The following is a 24,642-nucleotide window of genomic DNA, read 5'->3' on the forward strand; positions in this document are numbered from 1 at the left end:
CCTCACCTCGGGCTTTGTCCTTACTGAATGGTGCACTCCTACAGTCATCCCTCTCCACAAAGGAGGAGTGACTACAGACCCTGGGAACTATCACCCCATTAGCCTGACAAGTCTGATATGCAAAGCTATGGAACGCATCATCATGGACCTAATAAATAAGGATATAGGAAATCTCCAAACTCTGGATCCCACACAGTTTGGTTTTGTGAAGGGTAGATCATGCCTGCTCAACTTGGTCAACTTCTTTGAGTCAGTCACCAGAGCTGTGGATGAAGTCAAGGTGGTTCATACAGCCTACCTTGATCTGGCCAAGGCCTTTGATACTATTCCCAACTCAGGAATCATAGGAAAACTCACTAAGCTAGGCATCAACCCCTATAGCACTAGGTGGGTTGCAAACTGTCTCACACATAGAACCCACAGTGTGAATGTAGCTGACTCCAAGTCAGACTGCAAATCCTGGGTCCTTTTCTGCTTGGTATCTACTTCTCAGAAGTCCAGACCAACAAGAAGGAACTCTGGCTGACAAAATTTGCAGATGATTGCAAGTTGGGAGCCATTATTAACTCCCCAAGTGATGTTGACATCTTACAGAAAGGCCTCAGTGAGATCAACGACTGATGTCAGATCCATGGCCTTAAGCTCAATGTCAAAATTGTGTTGTCATTCCCTTTGGAAAAAACCCAGTTCCCATGAATTACCAGATCAATGGTAGTCCACTGACCATAGAAGGTGTTACAAGAGATCTGGGAACATAGGTTGACAGCAACCTCTCTTTTGACCACCACATTGCCACTGTGGTCAGAAAGTCCTTCTATGTGGCACATCTCATTGCTAAGGGGTTTGCATACAGGAAGAAAGAGGTCATTGTCTCCCTCTACTCTTACCTCATTAGGCCAATCATCGAGTACAATGCCCCATTTGGCATGTACCTCACTAGACACCCGCAACAACTGGAGAGGCCAGAAAAGTACCTCACAAAGAGGATCATAGGCCTTAAACACTTGTCCTATATGGACAGACTCAAAAAACTCCAACTATTCTCTGTCTCATATCGCCTACTTAGAGGCAATCTCTGCTTGACTTACAAAGCCATGTCTGACCCAGCTCTGTTAGAAATGCTACATCTAAAGAAATCCCAATCCCTCTGCACCACACATTCCAAAGACCTCAACCTCATTACCACAATCAGCAGAATGTGCTGGAGGGACTGGTTCATAACCCAGAGACTGCCCATGCTATGGAATAGACTTCCCATACATGTCAAACAGGGCACCTCACTGGCTCTCCAAGAGACATCTTGATGAGTGGATGGGAAATAGAAAATTCACCCTGGGGATCACTCCAGTAGCTCTACTCAACACAGGCACTGGAAACTAAGGTTGGGTGGTACAATGCCAGGGTAAACCTACGGGCTAGGCTTGTAAAGGCTCCAGGGCCATTAGCCTAGTACACACCTATCAACCTATGAATATATACACAAAGATATCCAAACATGGGAAATTTTACAAAGAAACAGATAAGAAAACAGAAGTGCAATGTACCGAGAAGCAAAATGTTTAATGAGACAGAAAAGCAACAAGTAGAAAATGTAGTGATAGACCAACTAAGAAGTGAAGGGTTTAGCATGGAGACTCAGATAAAGGCAATATCACAACATGATACGGTTGCCACCCGTCCCGTTGTCAGCGGGACACTCACGGGTTGAGGCCTCTCATCCCGCTTCCCGCAGTCACCAAGCGTGGGACTTTAAAAGTCCCGTTTTGCGATCGCGAAACGCTAATAATTTAATTGCCGTGGAAAAGCCAAAAATACTTCCGGTTTTTCCACAGCAATGCGGCTACGTCACCACCCGGACCTGCAGTTAGAGGGATTCCCTGCTAGGTCCGGGTGGTAATGCAGCACAGTAATTGGCTGCAGGGGTTGGAGGGGGCGGGAACTTGCTCAGAAGAGCCCCATAAAGGTCGCAGCTGTAGAGCACTAAGCTCTATAGCAGCTGCGATTGAAATCTGATTATTCTATCTCCAGCCAGCCCAGCCAGCCAGGATTGAAGCCAGCCAGGAAAGAAGCCAGCAAGGGAGTTTGCCTGCCAGCCCAGCCAGCCAGCCCAGCCAGCCAGGAAAGAAGCCAGCAAGGGAGCCTGCCTGCCAGCCCAGCCAGCCAGGATTGAAGCCAGCCAGGAAAGAAGCCAGCAAGGGAGTCTGCCTGCCAGCCAGCCAGCCCAGCCAGCCAGGAAAGAAGCCAGCAAGGGAGCCTACCTGCCAGCCAGCCCAGCCAGCCAGGAAAGAAGCCAGCAAGGGAGCCAGCCAGCCCAGCCACTGCTTGAAAAACCATCTAGCCATTCTATCAGGAAGGAAGCAAGTTAGCCCAGCAATAACTGTGATAGTGGTAAGTAAATTGCATTTTGTGGCTTTAGTTATTTAAAATGGGAATAGTGTGCTTTATTTAAGTTTTAATGTTTAGAGGTAGATGGGATGTAGTATGCAGTATTTAAATCTGTGCAGTGGTTATTTTGAGACTTTTGAGTACTAGTTTAAAATGGGAATATATTGTGGTTTAATTTTTTTAATGTTTAGAGGTAGATGGTGGGTGCAGTACGCAGTATTTAAATCTGTGCAGTGGTTATTTTGATATTTTTGAGTAGTAGTTTCTAAAGATATAAAACCTGAATGTATATAATTGTTATTATTCTTGGGGGTATGATTTGGAAGCATTACTTTTAAAAGGCTGAACTATGTATAGAAGTTGTTTGTTTCTGTTGGGGGGCAGTGAAATATAAATTTAGTGTGACTCATTTCTATTGTCATAGCTTTTTCTGGGTATTGTCTGTTTGCAGATAGGAAATGTTCAAGCATAGTTTGCACTTTTTTGTATGGAAATGTGTGCAATTTAATGCTGTTTTCAGGAAGTTACGATATACTGTTTAGGTAATTTTTCCTGTTAGTTCCTGCAAGTCCATGTGTATGTGGTACAAGTCTACCTTTTGAGGGGGAATGTTAACACTTAGTGTAATTCATTTATTATTCTAGTAGGTACATGTTGCCAATTTGCCAAAGCTGTTTCAAGATTGTTTTCATTTATACTTGTAAATGTGTGCATTTAATTTATTGTGCATTTTTAATAAGGTTAAAATGTACTGCTTTGCTTGTAATGTGAATATGGGTGTGTTGCTTTTACTTGGGCCTGTTTATTGCATTGCTGTGCTGGATTAATTGCTGTTTTGAGGTAAAAGGAGCCCATGGAGTCTGCTGTACATTGTAGTTTGTTACTTCTCTTGCAAGAAGTATTTTTAAAAGTTAAAATGTTTATGGACTTTTTTCCCGTTTATTTTTTTTTGTGGATGGATGCTCAGAAGTTAATGCAATGTATTTGAGATTGTGCTAAACCATGTCGTTGTTACAGGGTAGTTTGCGTTTATAAGTAGCAAAGTTTGTATTTTGTGTTTTAGTGATGTCTTCAACATACTTGTGTACTGTTTTCATTATAGTCCGATTACGACCAGTGCTGCTGTTGGGCATGTTCATTAATAGATCATTGCGCTGTGTAAATTAGTGCCGTACATTTCTTTTAACTGCTGTGGTCAAAAGCTAAAGCAGGTCTATGGTATCCACTGTGCATTCTCATTCATTTTAGTGTTTTTTGGTTCAGTGAATGTGGTTAACTTTGTTTGTCTTGAGGGGTGGGGTGAGGTGGGCATGTTCAGTGGTAAAAATAAATGCATTTAATTTTCTACAAGCTGTATTAATGTTAGTTTTCAATGGCCAAAATGCCCCCTACATTACCTCATTTACTATTTGACCTTTTTCAAACTGTTTGTAAACTCTTTTTTGCTCCGTTCCTTGGTTATTTTGCATGCCAATGTTTTTCAAGCCAGTTCTTTTGTGTGCCAATGTTTTTTCAAGCCATTTCTTTCACATGCCAATGTTTTTCGAGCCAGCTCTTTCATGTGCCAATGTTTTTCAAGCCAGTTCTTGAGCATGCCAATGTTTTTCAAGCCAGTTTTTTCACATGCCAATGTTTTTTGAGCCAGTTCTTTCTTGTGGCTATGTTTTTCGAGCCAGTTCTTTCGTTTGCCAATGTTTTTCGAGCCAGTTTTTTCGTGTGCCAATGTTTTTCAAACCAGTTCTTTCGCATGCCAATGTTTTTCAAGCCAGTTCTTTCACATGCCAATGTTTTTCAAGCCAGTTCTTTCACATGCCAATGTTTTTCGAGCCAGTTCTTTCATGTGCCAATGTTTTTCAAGCCAGTTCTTTTGTTTGCCAATGTTTTTCAAGCCAGTTCTTTCATTTGCCAATGTTTTTCGAGCCAGTTCTTTCATGTGCCAGTGTTTTTCGAGCCAGTTCTTTCGCATGCCAATGTTTTTCGAGCCAGTTCTTTCATGTGCCAATGTTTTTCAAACCAGTTCTTTCGCATGCCAATGTTTTTCGAGCCAGTTCTTTCGTGTACCACTATTTTTCGAGCCAGTTTTTTGTGCCAATTAAGCCCGTTCATTTGTACTGTGTAGCAGTATGTTACTGAACCCTACTAACACAGTGTTGGTAAATATGTTGCATATCAGGTAAGTACAGATTCAAGCATGAAGAGAGCAGCAGTTTCATCACAGTCAACCAGCAGCAAGAGAATATGCAAGTGGCAGGACGTTTGGAAAACAGAATTTGACTGGATCGAGAGATGCACTGATGTCAAAGCATTCTGCAGGTACTGCAAGAGAGAATTTCTAGTGACCCACGGTGGAAGAAATGATGTCGCACGACATGAGGCAACTGAACAACATAAGACTGCCATTCTTCAAGCTAAATCCACTCACCTGATGACAAAGTGGGCAAGGAACGCAAACCTTGAGGGACCAGAACTTAGGATCATTGCAGCAGAAGCCTCTGAGGTTTTCCATGCTGTTAAGCATAATATTTCGTATAACAGCTTGGACTGTGCAGTAAAGTTGGCCAGCCAGTTGTACAGTGACTCAGACACTACAAAGAAACTATCTTGTGGCAGAACCAAGGCTGAAGCCATAGTCGAAAATGTTTTGGGACCACACTCATTGGAATGTCTCCTGCATGACCTTCAAAAACCAGGTACTTCATTTGCAATTTCATCAGAGGCTTCCAACAAGGGGAACATAAAATTATTTCCCCTTGTTGTGAGGTATTTTTCTAAAGAAGAAGGGGTGGTGAATGGCCTTTTGGACTTCTATGAAGACCCTGATGAATCGGCACAGGCTATTTCACAGCAAATTTCCAACATTATGGAAAGGCACTCCTTGCCCTGGAACCATATTTCAGCTTATGGGGCTGATAATGCCAATGTGAACTATGGGAAGAAATCTGGTGTGTATACCAGATTAAAAGAAAAGTGCCCATCACTCCAGAAGGCTAACTGTGTTGCCCATATCATTCACAATGCAGCCACAAAAGCTGCAGCACAACTACCATACGATGTGGAAGCATTTGTAATGAGACTTTTCAGCCACTTCTCAGGTTCGCCACAAGGACCAGAGACTTGAAAGACTTCTTTGAGTTTTGTGGCATGGAATTTGAGAGTCTGTTAAGACATGTGCCAACAAGGTGGCTGTCACTACTCCCAGCCATTGAAAGAGTAGTGAAAAATCTCCCAGTGCTCCAGTCCTATTTCCTCTCTCAGGGAGAAGAGGAGACCCCCCGGCAGATATGGCAGTACTTTTCAGCTAATGAGCATGGTGAGAATGAATTGCCTACGCTGCACCAGTACTATTTGCACTTTCTCTGTGCTGTTCTTGTTGATTTTAATGAACATATAAGTACATTACAAAAATCAGCACTTACTGCCATGGAAACTTTTTGTGTAATGGTCTCTCTCAAGCAAAAACTGCAGGCAAGAGCTGAAGGTGCCTTCTTTGGAGGGAAACCTAGGGCACTTATGAGCACATTAGACAGCACTTCTGCTAACAAACTGAAAAGAGACTTCATTGTGTTCTTGGAGACAGCAGTGAAATACCTGGAGCAGTGGTTTGATTATACTGAAAGCAACTACTTGTTTACACTATCTAAATTATCTCTAAATGAGCCCTTTGCCTTCAGTGACTTGCTTAATGTGACCACTGCCCTGAGTCTGCAGGATGTAGATTAAGATTATCTTTTTAGGGACTACTTGGCAATTAGGCCCTCTCTCGAACAGTTATGTAACACAAGCTTGACCCCAGGAGAGAAGTGGCTGAAGCTTTTCAAAGAAGGGCCTGAACTGACTACACTCTATCCGGTAATTGCTAGGGTTTTATCTTTACCGCCCTCAAACGCATTTGCAGAAAGAGTTTTTTCATTGGTGAAATGTAAATGGACAGATGTGCGAAACCGATGTAGTGCGGACTTGTTAAAATCTGAACTAATGATGAGTGTAAATTACCGGATGAAATGTTGTGACTTTTACTCAAATATTGTTTCAAATCGGGCCCTTCTTCAAGCCATAAAATCAAATTCAAAATACACTTTTAAAAAAAAAAAGTGATTTATTGTACTAGTGTGCAGTATAAAGTACTAGGGTGCAGTTTGTAATTTTGTGTTTCTTTGTTTAGCATTAATTTGCTAGGGTGCATATGTAGTACTAGGGTATGTAGTTTTGTGTTTTTTCTTTGCTTTACCTTTAATTGACTAAGTCTTAATTTTATACTTGGCTTGTATGTGGTATGTAGATTTTTTAAGTTTTCTTTCTGAATAGCAATGGTTGGTTTATGAATTTTACTTTTTAAATAAAGTGTCTGTTTAATGATTAGTGTGTTTTTTATTCCTTTAAAGTTTATTTATTGTTACAACTGATTAGTGTGTGTTTGCAGTAATAGTTCACTTCATTTAAATGGTTTGAGTTTTCAGTATGCTGTAATGTCATAATGTTGCATCCATAGCTAATACTGCATCTCCTTTAACAACTCTGGTAATGTTGTGGTGGGGGTGTGGCCAGTGTCATGTTGACCACACCTCTACCCTGTTGACCACACCCCCATGTCCCACTTTGCCCTTGTTAAAAGGTGGCAACCCTACGATGAATCAGTGAATCCCCAGGAATGTTGCAACAGACAGGACAGGGCAACTGTATGGAGGATATGCTACAGGGAGATATTCTGGAACCTTCTGCATGTGACATGGTTAAAATTCCAGTTAGGATTGCACAGTAAGGAGGAGATCATTAAACAGAGAGCAAAGACACTCTTAGCCAAGAAAAGAATGTTCTAAGGGACAATCTTCTTGATTTAATAGAAATGTATATACACATTGAGTTAGGTGAAAGGAAGAGATTACAGAAAGTTAATAAGTGTTAGAAGACTGATAAAACAGATGAACACCGTAAATAGGACAACTAAGAAAAATTAATACGATGTAACAGAAATAAATAGGCTATACTACCATGTAGCTAAACTAATAACATATAAAGTACTACTACAGAAACACACAGTAACAAAAGAAAGGACAGGACTAAACGGAATACCACCAACGAAGCATTGAACAGAAAAAAAAACATAAATCAGCTTAGGCAAAATGTATCATTACAAGAAGAATAATACATTAAAGGGATTAGAGCAACACAAAACATTAAAATAGAGCAAGCTTTATCTTACATCATTTACAAAAATAAACTTAAAAAAATCAGCACAAGCAGAAAATAAAAAGGTTTACAGAAAGGTATAAAATAAAAGTACAATGCAAGCAATTCACTGATGACCCAAAAAAAAGTTTTATACAAAAATGATAAAGAAAATAACTGTAACACTACCTAAAGAAAAATAAATGAATACATTTTGGAGAAGTACTTTCTGTAATACATATCTTCCGCGGTGGTGCAGCGGTAGCATTGTTGCCTCACAGCAAGAAGTTCTGCCATTCGATTCCCAGCTGGAGTGCGGGGAGTGCCTTCTGTGTGGAGTCTGCATGTCCTCCTCGCAGTTGGGTGGGCGTTCAAAAGACATGCGTAAATGGGCGTGCCTTTGTTGAAGGTTGAACATCGAGCTGGCACCTTGGCATTCGGGAAAATCAACTGCTAATCATTAGCGGACCGGAGTTCTGCTGTGGCGACCCCTAACCGGGAAAAGCAGAAAGAAAACAACAACAACTTTCTGTAATACATAATAAAGATGCCGGATGGATAGAATAGTTGAAGGAAGCAATAAGAAGTGATGCCATACAGGAGATGCAACGTCACATATTTCATCTTTTATTTTATTACTTTGTTTACTGGGCTAGTGTGCTGATTGCAAATGACCATTTTCTGATACAGACAGGATTATGTAAATCACATAAAGTAACTAGATAAACATAGGCAAAGAATGAATTGATGATTCATCAGAAATACAGATACAGTAATATACAGATTAGCAATTGCAAAGAATATGTTAATGATTTAACAAATATCCAGATGTTTAGAATCAGTAGACATAATTGTCAATATGTAAGATGCAAAGCAGAAGACAATTTTTCCTTCACTGTTTTTACATCTGTTGAGGTGGAAAGGATAGTAAATAAAAATAATTAGATACAGAATGAAATTGTCAATGCTTTGCAAGAAATACAGACTAGACCAGAAAATACATTAATATAGTTGAAAAAATAATTATAGTAGACTATACAAAGCGATATAAGGAAGAAAATGGTGGAATACATACATACATAAAGAGAGAAAGAACATTAAAAAAAACATTTTGAGAAATGAAGACAAAATTAAAAAAGGGTCCTAACTTGAAAATCTCAGGTCCAGAGGCAGAGCCCAACCTCTGGCTTAGTATATTGCCATTTTTGCACAATGATTTAGCCCTAAGTAAATAATTATTTATATGCATATCTTGAATGGATGCAAACTTGTCTAAAACAGGGAAAAAAGCATACTCCACCTTAGGAGTGAACCTGCAAGCCATCCTAAGAACACAACCCTCCTGGACATAGGTAGTCATTATTAAGTACAATCCTAGGTACTGACTACAGTATCATTGGTATTAGATTGGGATGAAACGGCTAGGCTTGAAATGACCTCTGGGTCAATAGCCAAGTAACCTCCTATGATCCTATAATCCTATAGACCAATAGCCGGCCTTCTGACAATACATACATTGTATATCAAAAATAACCAAATGAGATAGGTTATTTCGAGCACAAAAAGGGAAATTAACTAGGCTTAAAATGGCCTGCAAGGGCAGCTAACCTAGTACTTGCCTATGAAACTATGAATCTATACCAGAATAAATGTAAACAGAATATATAGTTAATTAGAAAAAAAAATCAATCATAGCAACAGAACAGAAAGGCAACAGAATAAAATCATATGGAATAATAACCTGTTACTAAACAAAGCCATGATAGACAGTTGTAAAAAAGTGTGGGACCTTTGTATGGTGTGGCTAGATTAAAAAAAATCTTTTGACAGCATTCCACGTTCACGGATTATGGAATGCCTACATCCTACACCGATAAATTTTATAACCACTATGAAACAGTAGCAAACCACTTTTTAATGGAGCCACAATAAAGGAAAAATTATTATTTGAGGGATAAGAAACCAAAAGGATATTCCAGGGTGATTATTTGTCACTGGTGCTGCTGTTTAGCCTTGCCTTTAACCCATATGACTGTTCACTTAACAGCTGGCTTCCAGAAATCAGCCTTGCCAAATGGCATCTCATCTAGTTTTTGTGGGTGATTTAAAATTGCATGGTTCATCAGACAAATACCTACAAATAGCTAAAACTTTCTCAGATGATATAAGAATGGCATTTGGCATTAATAATTGTGTAAAAGCAAAATGTATAAAAGGAAAACTGAAACACTAGGAAAATGTGATACAAAAGAACACAGGATCATAGGAAGTTACTTGGCTAATGGCCCAAGGGCCCTTACAAGCCTAGCCAAGTTCTACTCTTATTTCCACGATCATGAGCAAAGGGGGAGTGTATGAGAACATGGGAATAGATGAAGGGTCAGCAACACAGCAATAACAAATGGAAGCAAAACTTATTAAGGAATAGCTATTGGGAGAAGGGGGAGGGTGGCAACTGAGATGAGAGTCAATAACAGATTTTGGCTCATCCATCCTGGGGGCAGGGAGGCAGCCCAAAGGCTCACTGCAATATATGGCGTATTGGTTTAAACAGCTCCATGCTACATGAGTGGTGAGCCTCTCAGTTAGAAGGTTCTGCATGCATGGAAGTGTGCAAGCACCTCCTGAGGTCAGCTCTAAGGCTGCCGCAAGGGAACAGGAGTTAGGACTCACTCTCCAGCATGCAGTATAACATTGCACCATTTGCAATACAGAACTAGACACAACTCCACATCTTTCTGCTGGTATTGATATACTTGTGGCTGAGGGTCTGTATACTGAACAGCACAACAATGTGACAGGGTTGTTGCAATAGAGAGTGTGATAACACTACAACATACAGTCCGATAATAATTAATCACAAAAGAATTACTGAAAATGAAGGTGTTATGATTATATGGGATCATCCATATCCAATAGTTAAGAAAAGCAGAAGCAGGAAAAAGATATAAGTCAAAGAAAAAAGGATGAAATGAACAGTAATCAATGAAATCACTACACCTAATAATTATAGTGCTGTGCATACCGAGAGATAAAGACCAGGATATGCAAGCAGAAACTAGAGCAATATAGCATAAAGACACCCATATAGTCCCAACAGTAGCAGGAGCAACAGGGCTAATCAAAAAATATTCACACAAACTTCAATATATTACCCATGCATGTGTAACCTATGAACTGCAGAAGGAGACAATTCTGGGTACATTACATGCATTGAGAAGGGCACTTCTGGCTAGCATCAAAGATAGCATACCTCTTAACTGTCCCAAAAGATGCTTAGGGATGTCTCTCATTTTGACTAAAATTTTATCTTTGCCCTCTGGTAATCCCTCCCTGGGGGGATGGTTGGGGGTGAGAGGATGGTAAAGTTGAACAAATTCAGTTTTAACTTTACCCGCTCACACATGTCCAACCATCCCACAAAAATATACTCAAACATAACCCCCTCCAACTATAATTAGGGATCATGTACTGTCTGCACTCACTAAAGCCAAGAACACAGCCTCAGTGGACTCTGATAACATCCCAGGATTCCTCCTGAGCAGTCTAAAATGGAAATTATCAGGACCCCTGCAGCCATTATTTAGTTAGTCTTGAAAAAGGCTTTGTGCCATGTGAATGGGAGACTGTGACAGTCATCCTCCTTCATAAGGGGGGACCTTCACAGATCCTGGAAAATACAGATGCATTAATTTGACTAGTCTTATTTGCAAAAGCATGGAAAAAAATTTTAGTGAAATTATCAGCAAGGACATAGCAGACATCCAAACACAAAATCCATCCCAGTTTAGCTTTATCAAAGGAAAGTCATGCTTACTGAATATGTTGGACTTCTTTGAAAAGGCAATGGATAAGGGGAAAACAATGCATACTGCCTACCTAGATCTGACTAAAGCATTTGATGCAATACCCTACTTGGACATTGTCAACAAACTTATGCAACTAGGTATAAACCCCTTTATAAAACACTGGATAGATAGTTGGTTCACTGATAGGATCCAGGAGGTTAGAATCAGTGAGGCCACCTCCAAAAAGAGGTCTGTCATCAATGGAGCCCCTCAAGGCTCTGTGCTAGGCCAACTCCTCTTTGGTATATTTCTTGGATGTCAAAACCAATGTTAAAGGCTTCTGGCTTACCAAGTTCGCAGATAATTGCAAACTGGGAGCTGTTATTGAATCCCCCAAGCTGGGAGCTGTCACTGAATTGCCCCAAGACAAGAACACTCTTCAGGAAGATGCCAAAGCCATGGTTTAAAACTCAACACCAAGAAATTCATTACAGTACCTTTTGGGAAATATGCCACCCTGGGTAACTACAGAAAAACTATAAGCATCTAGGCATAAATTCAGGTGCATACAAATAACTGAATAAAAATGAAAATAGAACAAATAGCAATGGAACCAGGAGTAGCTATGTATTTAATCACGCAAGTATTGCATTACTGACTTAATGTCTTTAAGTATTTAACTAGTCTTTTAGTATGTGTAATTTGATGCCTGATGAAGCAGTTTGTATACCGTGAAAGTTGTACTTGTTTGATTAAATGCATAGCTACTCATGGTTTCTGAGGTACTCGTTTTATTTTCACCTGGAGTAACTATGTCATCAATAAAACACTCCTAAATGTTGATTGGCTAGTCAGGGATCCGGGAACTCATGTAGATACTAACCTAGCCTTTGACCAACATGTGTCCAAGGTAGTAATAAAATCCTTCTATGTTCAAGGCACCTCCTGGACCCTATTTTGATGAACCCCTTCTGCACATCCGCAAAACTAACAGCATCACAACTACTAGATTAAAAGACCTAAATTTGCTTGTGACATAAGTAAGACATCTTGGAGAGACATGTTTAGGGCCCTAGTGGTCATTAGCCTACATCTATGAACCCATACAACTGGTAACTTAAGGAGGAAAGGTGGTGAACTGTACTTAATAAATAATGAGAATAATTAGAGTTATAGACTTCTTTTACTTCAGAAAATTTATATTAATTTAGTCTCGTAATTTGCAAGTTTCTCAGATTAACAGTAGTATTATTTTAAAAGTGCCCCAATTATTTTTGGATTTGTCCCTGACTGGTTGAGAGGTGACTATTATGAAGAGAAGTACAGACAAGCTTGCAATGGGCTTCATACATTACTTTCAAACTGTCCAAATTTTTGCAGAATGACTAGTTTTTTCTAATATTTTTGGTCTGTTGCTTATAAAATTTGTGGTTTTCTGGCAAATCATTAAGGACTAACATCACTAAATAATGACAAAAAATTAAATTTCAGACTTCGTTTCCTTCAGAAAATGCAAATGCATGCTAACAAAAACACATTATTTTAGCAAGTGTCTAGGTTTATAAGAGCAATATTTAAAAATTGTCCCAGATTTTCGGGTTTTGTCCCCTATTTCTTTTGCTTAGTGGTAGAAGGCTAGAGACCATATCATGGCTAACCACTTGCAGCAAGAATTCTGGATAAAGGCCCGAGAAGGGGGACAGATTTTAAACATTTCTCTTACAAACTTAGAAAGTTGATATAACAACAGGTTTTGCATTGGCATGAATTTTCTGAAGGGTTTGAAGTCTGAAACTCAAATGTCTGCATTATTTTCTAACATCATTCTTAATGATTTGCCACAAACCCACAATTTTATGAAAAAGGGACCAAAATATGAGGTAAAAATCTGTACATTTGCCTGGTACGCAACCCTGTTTCATTTTTTCTTTATATTGTAGTTATAAAACATCACTCAAAACACGCGTACTAATCTTCTGAATCAAAGTATTAGTCGTTTGTTAAAAGCAAATGTGTTTCACATCAATGCTGGTATTATATATCACTGGCGACGTTTACGCGGAGTTCAGGAAAAAGCATTTGCAATGTAAAATGCCTACCAAGTTACAGCTTTTGATTGCGCGCTGTTTCTGTTAAAAAAGAAAAACTACATATCCCAGAATGCAAAACAATTTTCTTGGGGACAGCGGATAAAGTGTGTAATTGAAGTCCGTACACTTTTTGCCTCTTAGAAACTGGTTAAATTGTTATCATACAGCATTCACAGAACTATAAAACTAAAACAGCCGTTTAAATGTGTTAAATTTACAGCCCCTCGAGCCGGGTTATTCTAAAGGGTCGTGACCGTAATTAAACACGTGAGCTTTACTTATAGACATTAAGGTAACGACGTAATGGCGGTAGAAACAACTTCAGCTAGAGTGCAGTGTCCAGTTTGTTGTGTGGAACTGGCTACTGGTAGCATAAATGCTCACCTGGACCAGTGTTTACTGCAGACTGAGGTTAATGGTATATTAAAAATATCTGACCCCAAACAAGAAGAGCACGCAATGGTTAATAAGAAGCGGCGTCTAGGCTCTAGTGACAGTACACCAGGCACGGGTGAAGTTTCCCGTTTGTTTTCTACTGGTAACTCTCTGGAAGAGAGTAATGAGCAGAGTATCCAGGCGGACTTCCAGCCAGTAGTAACCAATTCACTTTTTTCAATGTTTCAGAAACCTAAAACTGCCTTGTGTTCCGTAACTAGCTCTACTGAATCTGGATCCGAGTCCCCAAGGTCTGCAATAGCATCTGGGTCCAGAACTTACACAGGAGAGGGGCCCAGAAGATTTACCCCCAAAGAAGTAGGGGCTTCACCATCCCAGAAGCCGCAAGCTGCAGCATCTGCTGTTGCTTCCTTTGGTCCAGGGTTGCAAGGTCCCCATCCTAAGCAGCAACAGCAGCGGCATCATTCAGTAACAGAGAAATTACGGGGCAAGCCTTTAGCTGATAAGATGAGACCCACTACTTTCCAGGAATACATTGGACAAGCTAAAGTCGTGGGAGAGAACACGATGTTACGCACTTTGCTGGAATCACAGGAAGTTCCTTCGCTTATTCTGTGGGGTCCACCTGGCTGTGGCAAGGTGAGCTGCTTCTGTTTCTTAAGGAGTCATCGGAATGGTGTCATTCAAGTCATCGGTCTGCACTCACCTATGCTTTCACATTTAGGGGTTGATAATATATAATGTGTGTATGTGCACACACACACACACATTTGTGTCATACCTCTCAAACGTTTAGTGCAAGAAATCTGGACAAAGCCTAAAATAATGGGGGACAAAGGCCCAAAAATGTGGACTATTTTAAATATTATTCTTATAAACTTAGAAAGTTGCTAAAAGTGCTGTGTTAGCATGTGTTTTCTGAAAGATATGAAGTCTTGAATTCAAATGTTTTCCACTATTTAGTGGCTTCAGTCATCCGTGATTTGTCAGAAAACCACAAGTTTTATGAGGAACAGACCAAAGATATGAGGGGAAAATCTGGACGCTTGGGAGGTATGATTTGTTTGTATGTGTGTGTGTGTATGTGTATATATATATATATATATATATATATATATATAATGTGTGTAGTGTAGGGCATAAAGGTGACGTTCAGGCGTACCATCCTCAGAACTGATTGCCCCAGTAGCAACAGCAGTTCAAGGAAAACCAAGGAGAACCTGCACATCCAGGAAGGAAAAAAAAACTAGGGAGACAGAGGGAGTGAGTGAATACTGCAGTGCTGAAGGCAAGGGACCGCTACCATTATAAGATTTTACTGAACTGTACTATGTCCCTACATTCACCACTGCAATATTCATAACTTATGGGAGAATGCCAAAGCTCAAGAAGAAACTTGGGAGGAGGAAGTAACAGTAGACCCCTCTAAGAAGCAAATCCAGCTCCATTTTTGAAGATACCATCCAACTTGTAATGTTTGGTAAAAGTATGCACAGAAGTGCAGGTAGCTGCTTCAAGAATAGAATTAGTGTTTAAGCCCTTGAAAAAAAGCACCAGAAGAAGCCATGGAACAAAAAATCTAACTGGGTACTTATCTGCAACGGTGAGGATGAGGACTTCAGCAAACAAGAGTAATCACCGGAATTCCAACATACAGAAAAAACGGAGGCGAACAGACTGGTAAAACCAGCATTTGGATTGGCGGCAAAGAATTTCTGAGGATGGTATTCCTGAACGTCATATTTATGCCCTACGCTACGTGAGGAGTGTTTAGGTGATAGTCAGCTTACATTAACAGTAGGCTTTGGTAGACTGGCTGGACAACAGGCTTCACTGCAGGAAATCCCATAAGTTATGAATACTGCAGAGGTGAATGTAAGGACATCAAACAGTTATTTCATACCTCTCAAGTGTACCTCATTAAAAGGAAAAGTCCTCATTTTAAGTTTTAAAAGTCCATGTTTCTGGTATGTATGGTAAATAATACTTAATCATGTTAATTCATCAAAAGGACATTTCATAAGTATAAAGTACCATATTTAACTGTTCTGTGAGCTTTCTAGTTGAAATTGTTAAAAGACTGTTAATAAGTCTTCCTCATTTTATTCATTTGTTCCATGTTATGAAAGGTAGTGTTTCACATTTTGGAGATGGAACGTTGAGTTCTGAGTTTTTTGCAGCACCTGTGCTTGGCTACTCTTGGTAAATAGATTTGTATGGAGCTGCTAGTTGTCTTGGATAAATGGTTTTGTGTAGGCTAAAAGGGTATGATAAGTTGTTATACACACTTAGACATGCATTTGCTGTCCATATTGACTAGTGAGCAAATGTTATTTTGTTTTCTGCCTGAAAAAGCAAGCGGTCAGATTCTAAACCCTGTTATCAAAAAGCTATCCCCTCCGCCATAGTGAGAAGTCTTATTAAAACCACTTAATCCGTTTCATTATTTGGAGCTGAACTGTATAGCTATTGAGGATATTGAAGATTTGGAACAGAAATGTTCAGTGAGTCTATGGACTAGATTCTGTTCATTTTTGTATTCAGTATTTTAAAACCAGTAGCCGTCTTTTGAGATGCTGATAAATTTTCAGATCCAAAATAATTGTGTTTTTTCAGTTAAAAATTGTTTGTATTTTGTATACAAAATCCCCCTCTAAGGAAAACAAGAATAATCTGTTTTCTTCACTTAACCAGGGATCATATAAAACACATTTTACATTTGGTGCTGTGATCTCAGAACTAGGAAAAGTGCTGGAAAAAAGTTCTGAACATGCGTCTCACTTTGCCATTGTGTTACAGATGCAATGGTCTTATCCAGTTGTTGTTATTTTGATGTGTGCCACATTTTTCCTTGTATAGGGTGACCAAATGTTTGCATTCTGATAACCGACTTGCTACATCATAGACATTGCTCATTGAACATTTTAGACAATACTCATAGTTGTGCTTATTCTGGGTTTTGTGCTGACTGTGCCTCACCTTAGTTTAGACAGGATTCATATTCAGTAGCTGTGCTTAAGTGCAGCAGATTTCATATGTTTAGTGAGAGCAAATGCAGATGAGGCTGTAATGGCATATAAATGAGGACTGACTGAAAGTCTTTTTATATAACTAAGGCAGCTTTCTTGCTTTCATTCTCTGGTATGATTCAGTCTCTCTTTCTATGTATTTCCGTGCTGTGCACAAATTTGCTTATTATATCAACTTTGCAATCAGCGAAGAAGCTTGCTATAGTTGCTAAGTTAGCTATTTCTCGCTGTGAACTGTTTTATCTTGGCCACTCTAAAATCGAGGCAATCAGAGGTGCTCACCAGCTCAGAAGGTGCAGATATAGATGAAGATGAAGTCAATTTAACTTTTCTGACCAAGAAATTCTTGATAGATTTATAATGGACAGGATTATAGTACGAGCTTTACTGAGCTTGTATGACCCACAGATGAGAACTAGGGATATGCATGGTCTTCCTATAATTGTGGACACCAGGTTATCTGTAGCCCTCACTATACTTGCCATGGGAACCTTCCAGAAAGAAACTGGGGAAACCTTGTGTATTTTTCAGAGTTCTGCCTCAAGGATATTTTGTTCCTCAACATACTGTTGGCATGTGTGTTTCAGTATATCTATCTAGTAATAAAAATGTCCTGGTGTCAATAGGGTAGAGGTGGTTGAAGACAAAACCAGTAACATAGAATAAAATAAAATGAACCATTTACTGTCTTTACTGAAATAACCCTTTGTGGAATGCTTTTGTATTTCCCCAGAATAAAAAAAAAACTTTTGCAAATCTGAACACTAAAATGTTCACTCGATCTCATGCTGAATAATCATCTGATGAAGTTATGGTTCTAAAGTGATAAAAATACACAAATGTAATCATACTATGTAAAATAAAAAAATACTGATATCAAAACATTTATAATAAATAAATAAATGCATAATCAACTTTATACCCTTCATCTAAACTTTAGTATGGCTATTTAAAGTTTTCCAGTACATGTATTTAAAATGCCATTCAATGAAATGGCATTATTTAGCCCAGGGCAACAAGTGGGATTCAACTTAACTTGCCATGTAAATTTTTTGTAAGATAAATAATTTTCCCTCCATCCCCTCCCAGGATTAATATTTCTGTAATATTTTTTTTCGATTACTTCAAAATAAAGTATGTCTAAACAGTGCACTGTTCATGTGATGTTGCTTATTTAGATACAAGTCTAATAGAAAGTACCACTGTATTTGATGGTACTGTTTAAAACTCTCTTGATGACATGACTGTTTTTATTTATAAAAATTGGTTCTTGTCCGTAAACATTAATCCAACTCCCTGAATTGAATATTATTCTTTAGTTTTTAACTAAACCTTTGTAAACACTTTCTTTTATGAATTCTATGTTAAAACTATAGCATTAGTGACATATTTATCATGTAGTGGGTCCTTAGACTGTGCTTTTGTAGGTGTAAACGGTTTAGAAAGAATTTGAGGATATTTTGTATATCTGAAAGCCCTTTGTAAGCAAATTTATTAAATGTACCAGATATCACCATTCTTGTAACATATTAAGACAAAACGTTTGCTTTCTTTAAAAATCTTTTTCATGTAAAGTTATCATTGAAAGACCGACCAGTTGGCCCTTTTTTGCCATAGGGGGTGGCTATTCCTGTAATGCAGATAGCAATTTGAAAATGTCAAATTACGGAAAATTTTTACTTAAAATTACCACTGTCATTAAATACTGTTGCATCTAAATAATTGATGTTAGAGTGTTTATAAATTAACTCCAAAATGCTAATAGTAGTGTTTAATTTATTAAAAATATCAAGTTGTTTGATATTTCCATTCCATAAAATAAAAATGTCATCCAAATATTGTAAATAAGACTAGCCCCCGGATTCACTATGCCCTGCACAGCATGCAGGATCAGTGCAGGAGCTCTAGCAGGCAATATGTTTGCCGTGCGATACAGGAACAGACTGCAGGGGTGTGCACAAGAGTTCCTGCACTAATCCTGCACGGACGAAGCCCTTGTAGGTAAATCACCACATTTGCAGGAGAAATCCATGCAAATGTTTTGTGATCCAGGAAGCTTGCGACCGTCCGTGCAGGACTAGTGCAATCAGCAGAAATGTACTCGGTTAGTAACAGAGTATATTTCTGAAAAATCCAAAATGGAGCTGTGATAGCTCCAAATAAAGGCTGCATACAATTGAGGAAGCATGCCAGTGGCCAAGTATAAGGCCATTGGCATTGCAAACAAATCAAAAAAATAAAAAAAAATCAACTTTTATTGTTTTTATCTCCGATCTCGGCTGTTTAAGCATAGGGCAGCAATGCGCAAACGGGATCGCGGGAAAATAATAAAATAAACCTAAAATAAGCATTCTAACTAACATCAGTATTCTGTCATGTAAGTCAATGGCAGGCGGAAGACAATCCGGCCAGTGAGTAGTGGTTGCTAAAAGGGAGGCTCGGTGTGAGACATGTAACTATGCATTAGCAGGCAATCCTATGCAAATGAGGGGAAGGATTGTGAATCCCAGGTTTCCCCAGCATGCGAGTCAGGTCCCAATAGTGTAAGAGTAGGAATAGCCTGGTGCAAGCTTAGGTGTTAGGTGATAGGGGGGGGGGGTCAGGCATATACTGTAAGTGGATTACAGCCCTGTGGCTCGGGTCTGCTCCTAGCTTAGCAGAGCTTAGTAGGGTGTGTGTCTAAACCTGCATAGCACTCTCTACAAAGCCTAAGCGGGTGTGTGCCGTGCACCAGGATTTACAGGAAGAAAAAAAAAGATGAAACCTGGAAATAGCAGCAGTGTGCACATTTGACCACTCTGTTTGCGTGGTGCGCACACAGGCTTAAACAGGAAGGCAATGGAAAGGAAAAACAGCAGTAGGAAGGTAATCAAGGACAACTAGCTTAGCTGGAAGGTGAAATATATCAGAATCAGCCAATTACACAGCCAGCAGACCAGCCCAGCCCATAACACTACTATAAACTAAGCAAACAACTTCCCCTCTATTCTTTCCCACACTACACCACCAGTGTAAACAAGCGAGGAACTTTTAACACTCACAACAACAAAATGATAGGGGCTGCAATAGCTATCATACAACTTGTGGAAGAGGCTGATGGTGGGGAGGATGTGAATGCTGCTGAACAACCCACAGTGAGGTGACGGAGAAGAGTGTACAGACCCAGGGTAACCTACCAGGGGCTTCATGAGCTGGAGATAGTGGAGCTATATAGGGTGGACAGGGATCTCCTACAGCAAATTGTTGAGCTGTGATGGCCACGCCTGACACACAGAACTAACAGAGGGGAACCCATCCCAGTGGATACCAAGGTATGTATAGGCCTAAGAATGCTAGCTACAGGTAACTTCCAAAGGCCAACTGGGGATATGTTGGGGATATCCCAGGCATCAGCATCCAGAGTACTCCACCAGTTCCTGGATGCCATGTCAGCACATGTTAGTGAGCACATATATTTCCCCAACACCCATGAGGTGTTGGCTAGCAATATGCATCTCTTCTACCAAATAGCAGATTACCCTGAGGTAGTGGGTGCAATAGACTGCACACACATATGCATCAAAGCACCACCCGGTGAGCAGGGTAGGGTCTACATCAACCACAAGGGCTTCCCCTCCATCAACTGCCAGGTTGTGTCCGATGCCCTGGCCATAATAATGAATGTGTGTGCTGGCTGCCCTGGAAGCTATCACGATTCCCACATCTGGTATCTTATGCAGCTGTACCAGAGATTTGCCAATGGGGACATCCCACATGGTCACCTAGTGAGGGATGCTGGATACGCACTGGAGCTGTGGCTGATGACACCCATCAGAAATGCACACACATCCGAACAAAAACTCCATAATGAGGCACACGCACAAACAAGAATCATAATAGAACGTGTGTTTGGGATGCTCAAGTCATGGTTCCGGTGCCTGGACACATCTGGTGGAGCCTTGCAATACTCACCAGCTACATGTACCCAAATTGTCCTTGTATGTGCCATGCTGCCCACTATGATCCTGCGGAAACAGCTGCAGCAGGAACGGCACAGGGCAGGGCCACACATCCCCCCACCAATGCCAAGGCCTGCACTGGCATAGTGACTTGGAGCAGGAACAACCTGAGCCTGCCCCAGTAGGGAGAAGGAGGTGTGCCCAGTATGCCCTGGCCTTGGCAAAGAGGCAACGCATAGCACATACACTAACATGGGAGGGACCCAGGGAATAACACATCTCTCCGACTCTCACATACAGTAAAAGGGATGCCAAACATTATACTCCCTGTGCCTAACCATGTGTAGGGAGTGTACTATGTGCATCTGACATAGGCAGCCCTGCAGCAACACCCACAATGCTGGGACACCCACAAGGTAAGTGACCCACACATGCCAGTCAGGGGGGTCACATACCCAACACCAGTCACAGCCAGCAGGACAGGTGTAGACAAACACAAACAAAGGCTGTGCTAGGGCCGCTGAATGAGGCCTATGGGTAACCCCCCCCAGGCCTACACAGACGGACTACAGCAGATCAGACAGTGGGATGTCAGTTCTGAAGGCTAGGAAGTCAGTAGCTAATATGTAGGTAAGTAAAAGCTAAGATCTGTAGTACACTGGTATGCCTCTAGCCAGCATGATAGGTGAGACTGCAGACTGAAATGGAGTACCCGACATACCAGTACAGTCCTAGCAAATGTGTACAAGTATCAGGTGTGCCCCCCCATCCTACATAGAAATATAGTAACAGTCAGGTGTGCCCCCCAATCCTGTGTAGAAACGTAGAAATAGGTGTGCCCCCCCATCCTGCGTAGACATATAGTAACAGTCAGGTGTGCCCCCCCATCCTGTGTAGAGATGTAGAAATAGTCAGGTGTGCCCCCCCATCCTGTGTAGAGATGTAGAAATAGTCAGGTGTGCCCCCCATCCTATGCAGAAATGTAACAGTCCATGTCAAATGATCGACGGAGACCCTGCAGAGACCGCATGCTACCTGTAGGCGTACAACATAAAGGTCAGCAATGCAGTACAAACTACCTGGACCTGATCCACACATGCAATGCAGACGGCCATACTGGGCATGCCCACACGCACACAGTAATGAAGGCAATGTCAGTCATAAACATACTGAATGGTCATACTGGGCATGCTCACACACTTGAGCACATGAAGGCCATGTCTGCAAACACCAGTGGACCAGACTTATCTGGCGGCCGCAGATGTTAGTGCAGACATTCCTCAGTATGCACCACACATGCTTTGCACACACACTGGATAGAAATAAAGACATATATCTAATGACAACACACTATAATAAGCCAAAGGTAGACATACATAGATGTGTGGAAGAGGGTGACTATGACAAGGAGCCATCCAGGGTTCTCCCACCCAGCACACAGCCAAAGGACCACAGCCACATGAGGGTGTGATGTCATACACTGCAGATAGTAGCCACCAGTGTCTGTCAGCATTACAGAGTATGTGGTGCACGTGCCAGCTGTGCAACATGACTGTTCAAGGAAGTAGTCATCTAGCAGCTGTATACACGGACCTGTGGAATATGACCCAGGTTGTGCCTGCATGTGGCGTGTCAACCCCGAGATGAATGGGTTATGGCCCATGCGCACACACTGCCCTCCCCATAACCCCACTATGACAAGCCTGCTGAGGTCATCTGCTGTGAAATAGACCTTAGGTGAGTCGTGTCCTAGTAATCTCTGTGGCACGTCCCATAACTGTGCACTGCTGTAGTGTGATAAACTAGTTTGGTAGGAGTTCTAACCCCAGCCTTGGCAACTGTGTGTGTGTGTGTGTGTGTGTGTGTGTGTGTGTGTGTGTGTGTGTGTCTGTCTGAGTAGAGAGCAATGCTTTTTATGGTGGTCACACTCCCTACATTTGCAATGCTCTACTTTGGTAAGGCTACTGATGTCATCCACCTAGAAATACATCCCTGGAAAGGTTGTATTCCAGTAATTTCCGTGGCACGTCCCATAACTGCATACTGCTGTAGTGTGATAAAGTAGTTAGGTAGGAGTTCATTTCCCAGACATGGCAACTGTGTGTGTTTGTTTGTCTGTCTGTGTAGAGAGCAATGCTTTTTAGGGTAGTCACACCCCCTACAATTTAAATGCACTGCTTTGGCAAAGCTGCTGATGTCATCCACCCATTAATACACCTCTGGGAAGGATGTATCCCAGTAATCCCCGTGGCGCATCCCATAACTGCATACTGCTTTAGTGTGATAAAGTAGTGAGGTAGGAGTTCAATTCCCGGACATGGCAAGTGTGCGTGTGTGTGTTTGTGTGTGTGTTGAAAGCAATGCTTTTTAAGGTAGTCACACCCCCTACAATTTAAATGCACTACTTTGGCAAAGCTGCTGATGTCATCCACTAAGAAATACATCTGTGGGAAAGATGTAGCCCAGTAATCTCTGTAGCGCGTCCTGTAACTGCATACTGCTGTGGTGTGATAAATTAGGTAGGTAGCTGTTCTACTCCCAGACATGGCAAGTGTGTGTCTGTCTATCTGACCCTGTCTGTGGAGAGAGCAATGCTTTTAGGGCAGTCACACTCCATACAATTTGTATTGCTCTACTTTGGCAAAGCTTCTGATGTCATCCACCTAGAAATACACCTCTGGGAAGCTATAGCCCAGTAATCTCCATAGCGCGTCCTGTAACTGCATACTGCTGTAGTGTGATATAGACCCCTGTTAGAGGTTCTATACCCACGCGTGTCAGTTGTGTATGTTTTGTGTGTGTTCCACTGTCTGTGTGGGGAGCAATGCATTTTAGGCTAGTCACACTCTGTACATATCCAATGGCCTACGTTGGCAGTCCTGGTGATGTCATCCAATGTGGAATACAGCTTTGGGGAAGGAGCACTCCAGTAATCTCTGTGGCGCGTACAATAACTGTGTAGTGCTGTAGTGTACTAAACTAGGTAGGTAGGGGTTAAACTCCCAGACATGGTGTGTGTGTGTGTGTGTGTGTGTGTGTGTGTGCGCGTGCGTGCAACTTGTTCCCTGTGTGGAGGTGGGTGTGATTCCGTGACACCTGGGCCTAGTGTGGGGTGGATTTTGCAAATGTCTTTTATGATGGCCCTATATCACAATGCCCACTGTAAAGGGATACCAGATTTGAAATAGCCGAGAGGCTGGGGTGCAATCCCATACCCATACACATGACATCACGGCCAGGCAGTCACAGTTAGCAACCCCAGTATTACCCAAAGCAAATTCTCACCCCATGTCACATACACACGCACACACATGCCGAGGCAACAGCCAGTATGTGTGTAGTACACTGCATATTGGCAACTGATAGTAACTATGGACTTATTGCAGTGGCCTACAGAGGGCATGGCACCCTGTCCATCTGTCCAATAGGCACATACATGGAGACAGTGCACCTTTCCCATGTTTCCCTCTAGACACCTGCAACACCTGTGGTGCCATCACATGTGACCCACAAAGGACATACCATGCTTGACAACATGCCCGTATGGACAGATGCTACCAGGGAATGCCGGTAGCATGCTATCAATGTAGGTGCAGGGTTAACCTGCTGTCCAACACCAGTTCCTGCCACAGGTGGCCATGAGTGGCACATCCGATGATAATCTGTGTACACAACATGGGCCCGACACCCCAGGTACAATTCCACATGTCACTGTACATGCATGTGGGAGGTGTGCACCTCCCAGCCACCGTCCATGTCATTGACTAGGGAACACATACATGGCAGGCGATTCACAGCAAGGGCCACACACAATAGCCACCCAGGTGACTGGATGGTGGATACAATACCC

At 41.2% G+C, this 24,642-nt stretch overlaps 2 protein-coding genes across 2 annotated transcripts in view; one reads left to right on the forward strand and one right to left on the reverse strand.

Annotated features, from left to right (window-relative positions):
- Positions 1-24,642, reverse strand: part of MYLK4 (myosin light chain kinase family member 4) — a 1,154,879-nt gene that overhangs the window by 985,171 nt on the left and 145,066 nt on the right. The gene's annotated exons all lie outside the window — the stretch shown is intronic.
- The window catches only part of WRNIP1 (WRN helicase interacting protein 1), an 856,108-nt gene continuing 844,998 nt past the window's right edge, over positions 13,533-24,642 (forward strand). Inside the window, exon 1 of the mRNA XM_044065165.1 lies at positions 13,533-14,464. Within this exon, the coding sequence (XP_043921100.1) occupies positions 13,733-14,464 (732 nt within the window). The 5' untranslated portion in view covers positions 13,533-13,732. The remainder of the gene's footprint in view (positions 14,465-24,642) is intronic.

The sequence above is a fragment of the Protopterus annectens genome, chromosome 3.part0 (assembly GCF_019279795.1).
Source record: "Protopterus annectens isolate FY-2018-M chromosome 3.part0, PAN1.0, whole genome shotgun sequence".
Classification (NCBI taxonomy): domain Eukaryota; kingdom Metazoa; phylum Chordata; order Ceratodontiformes; family Protopteridae; genus Protopterus; species Protopterus annectens.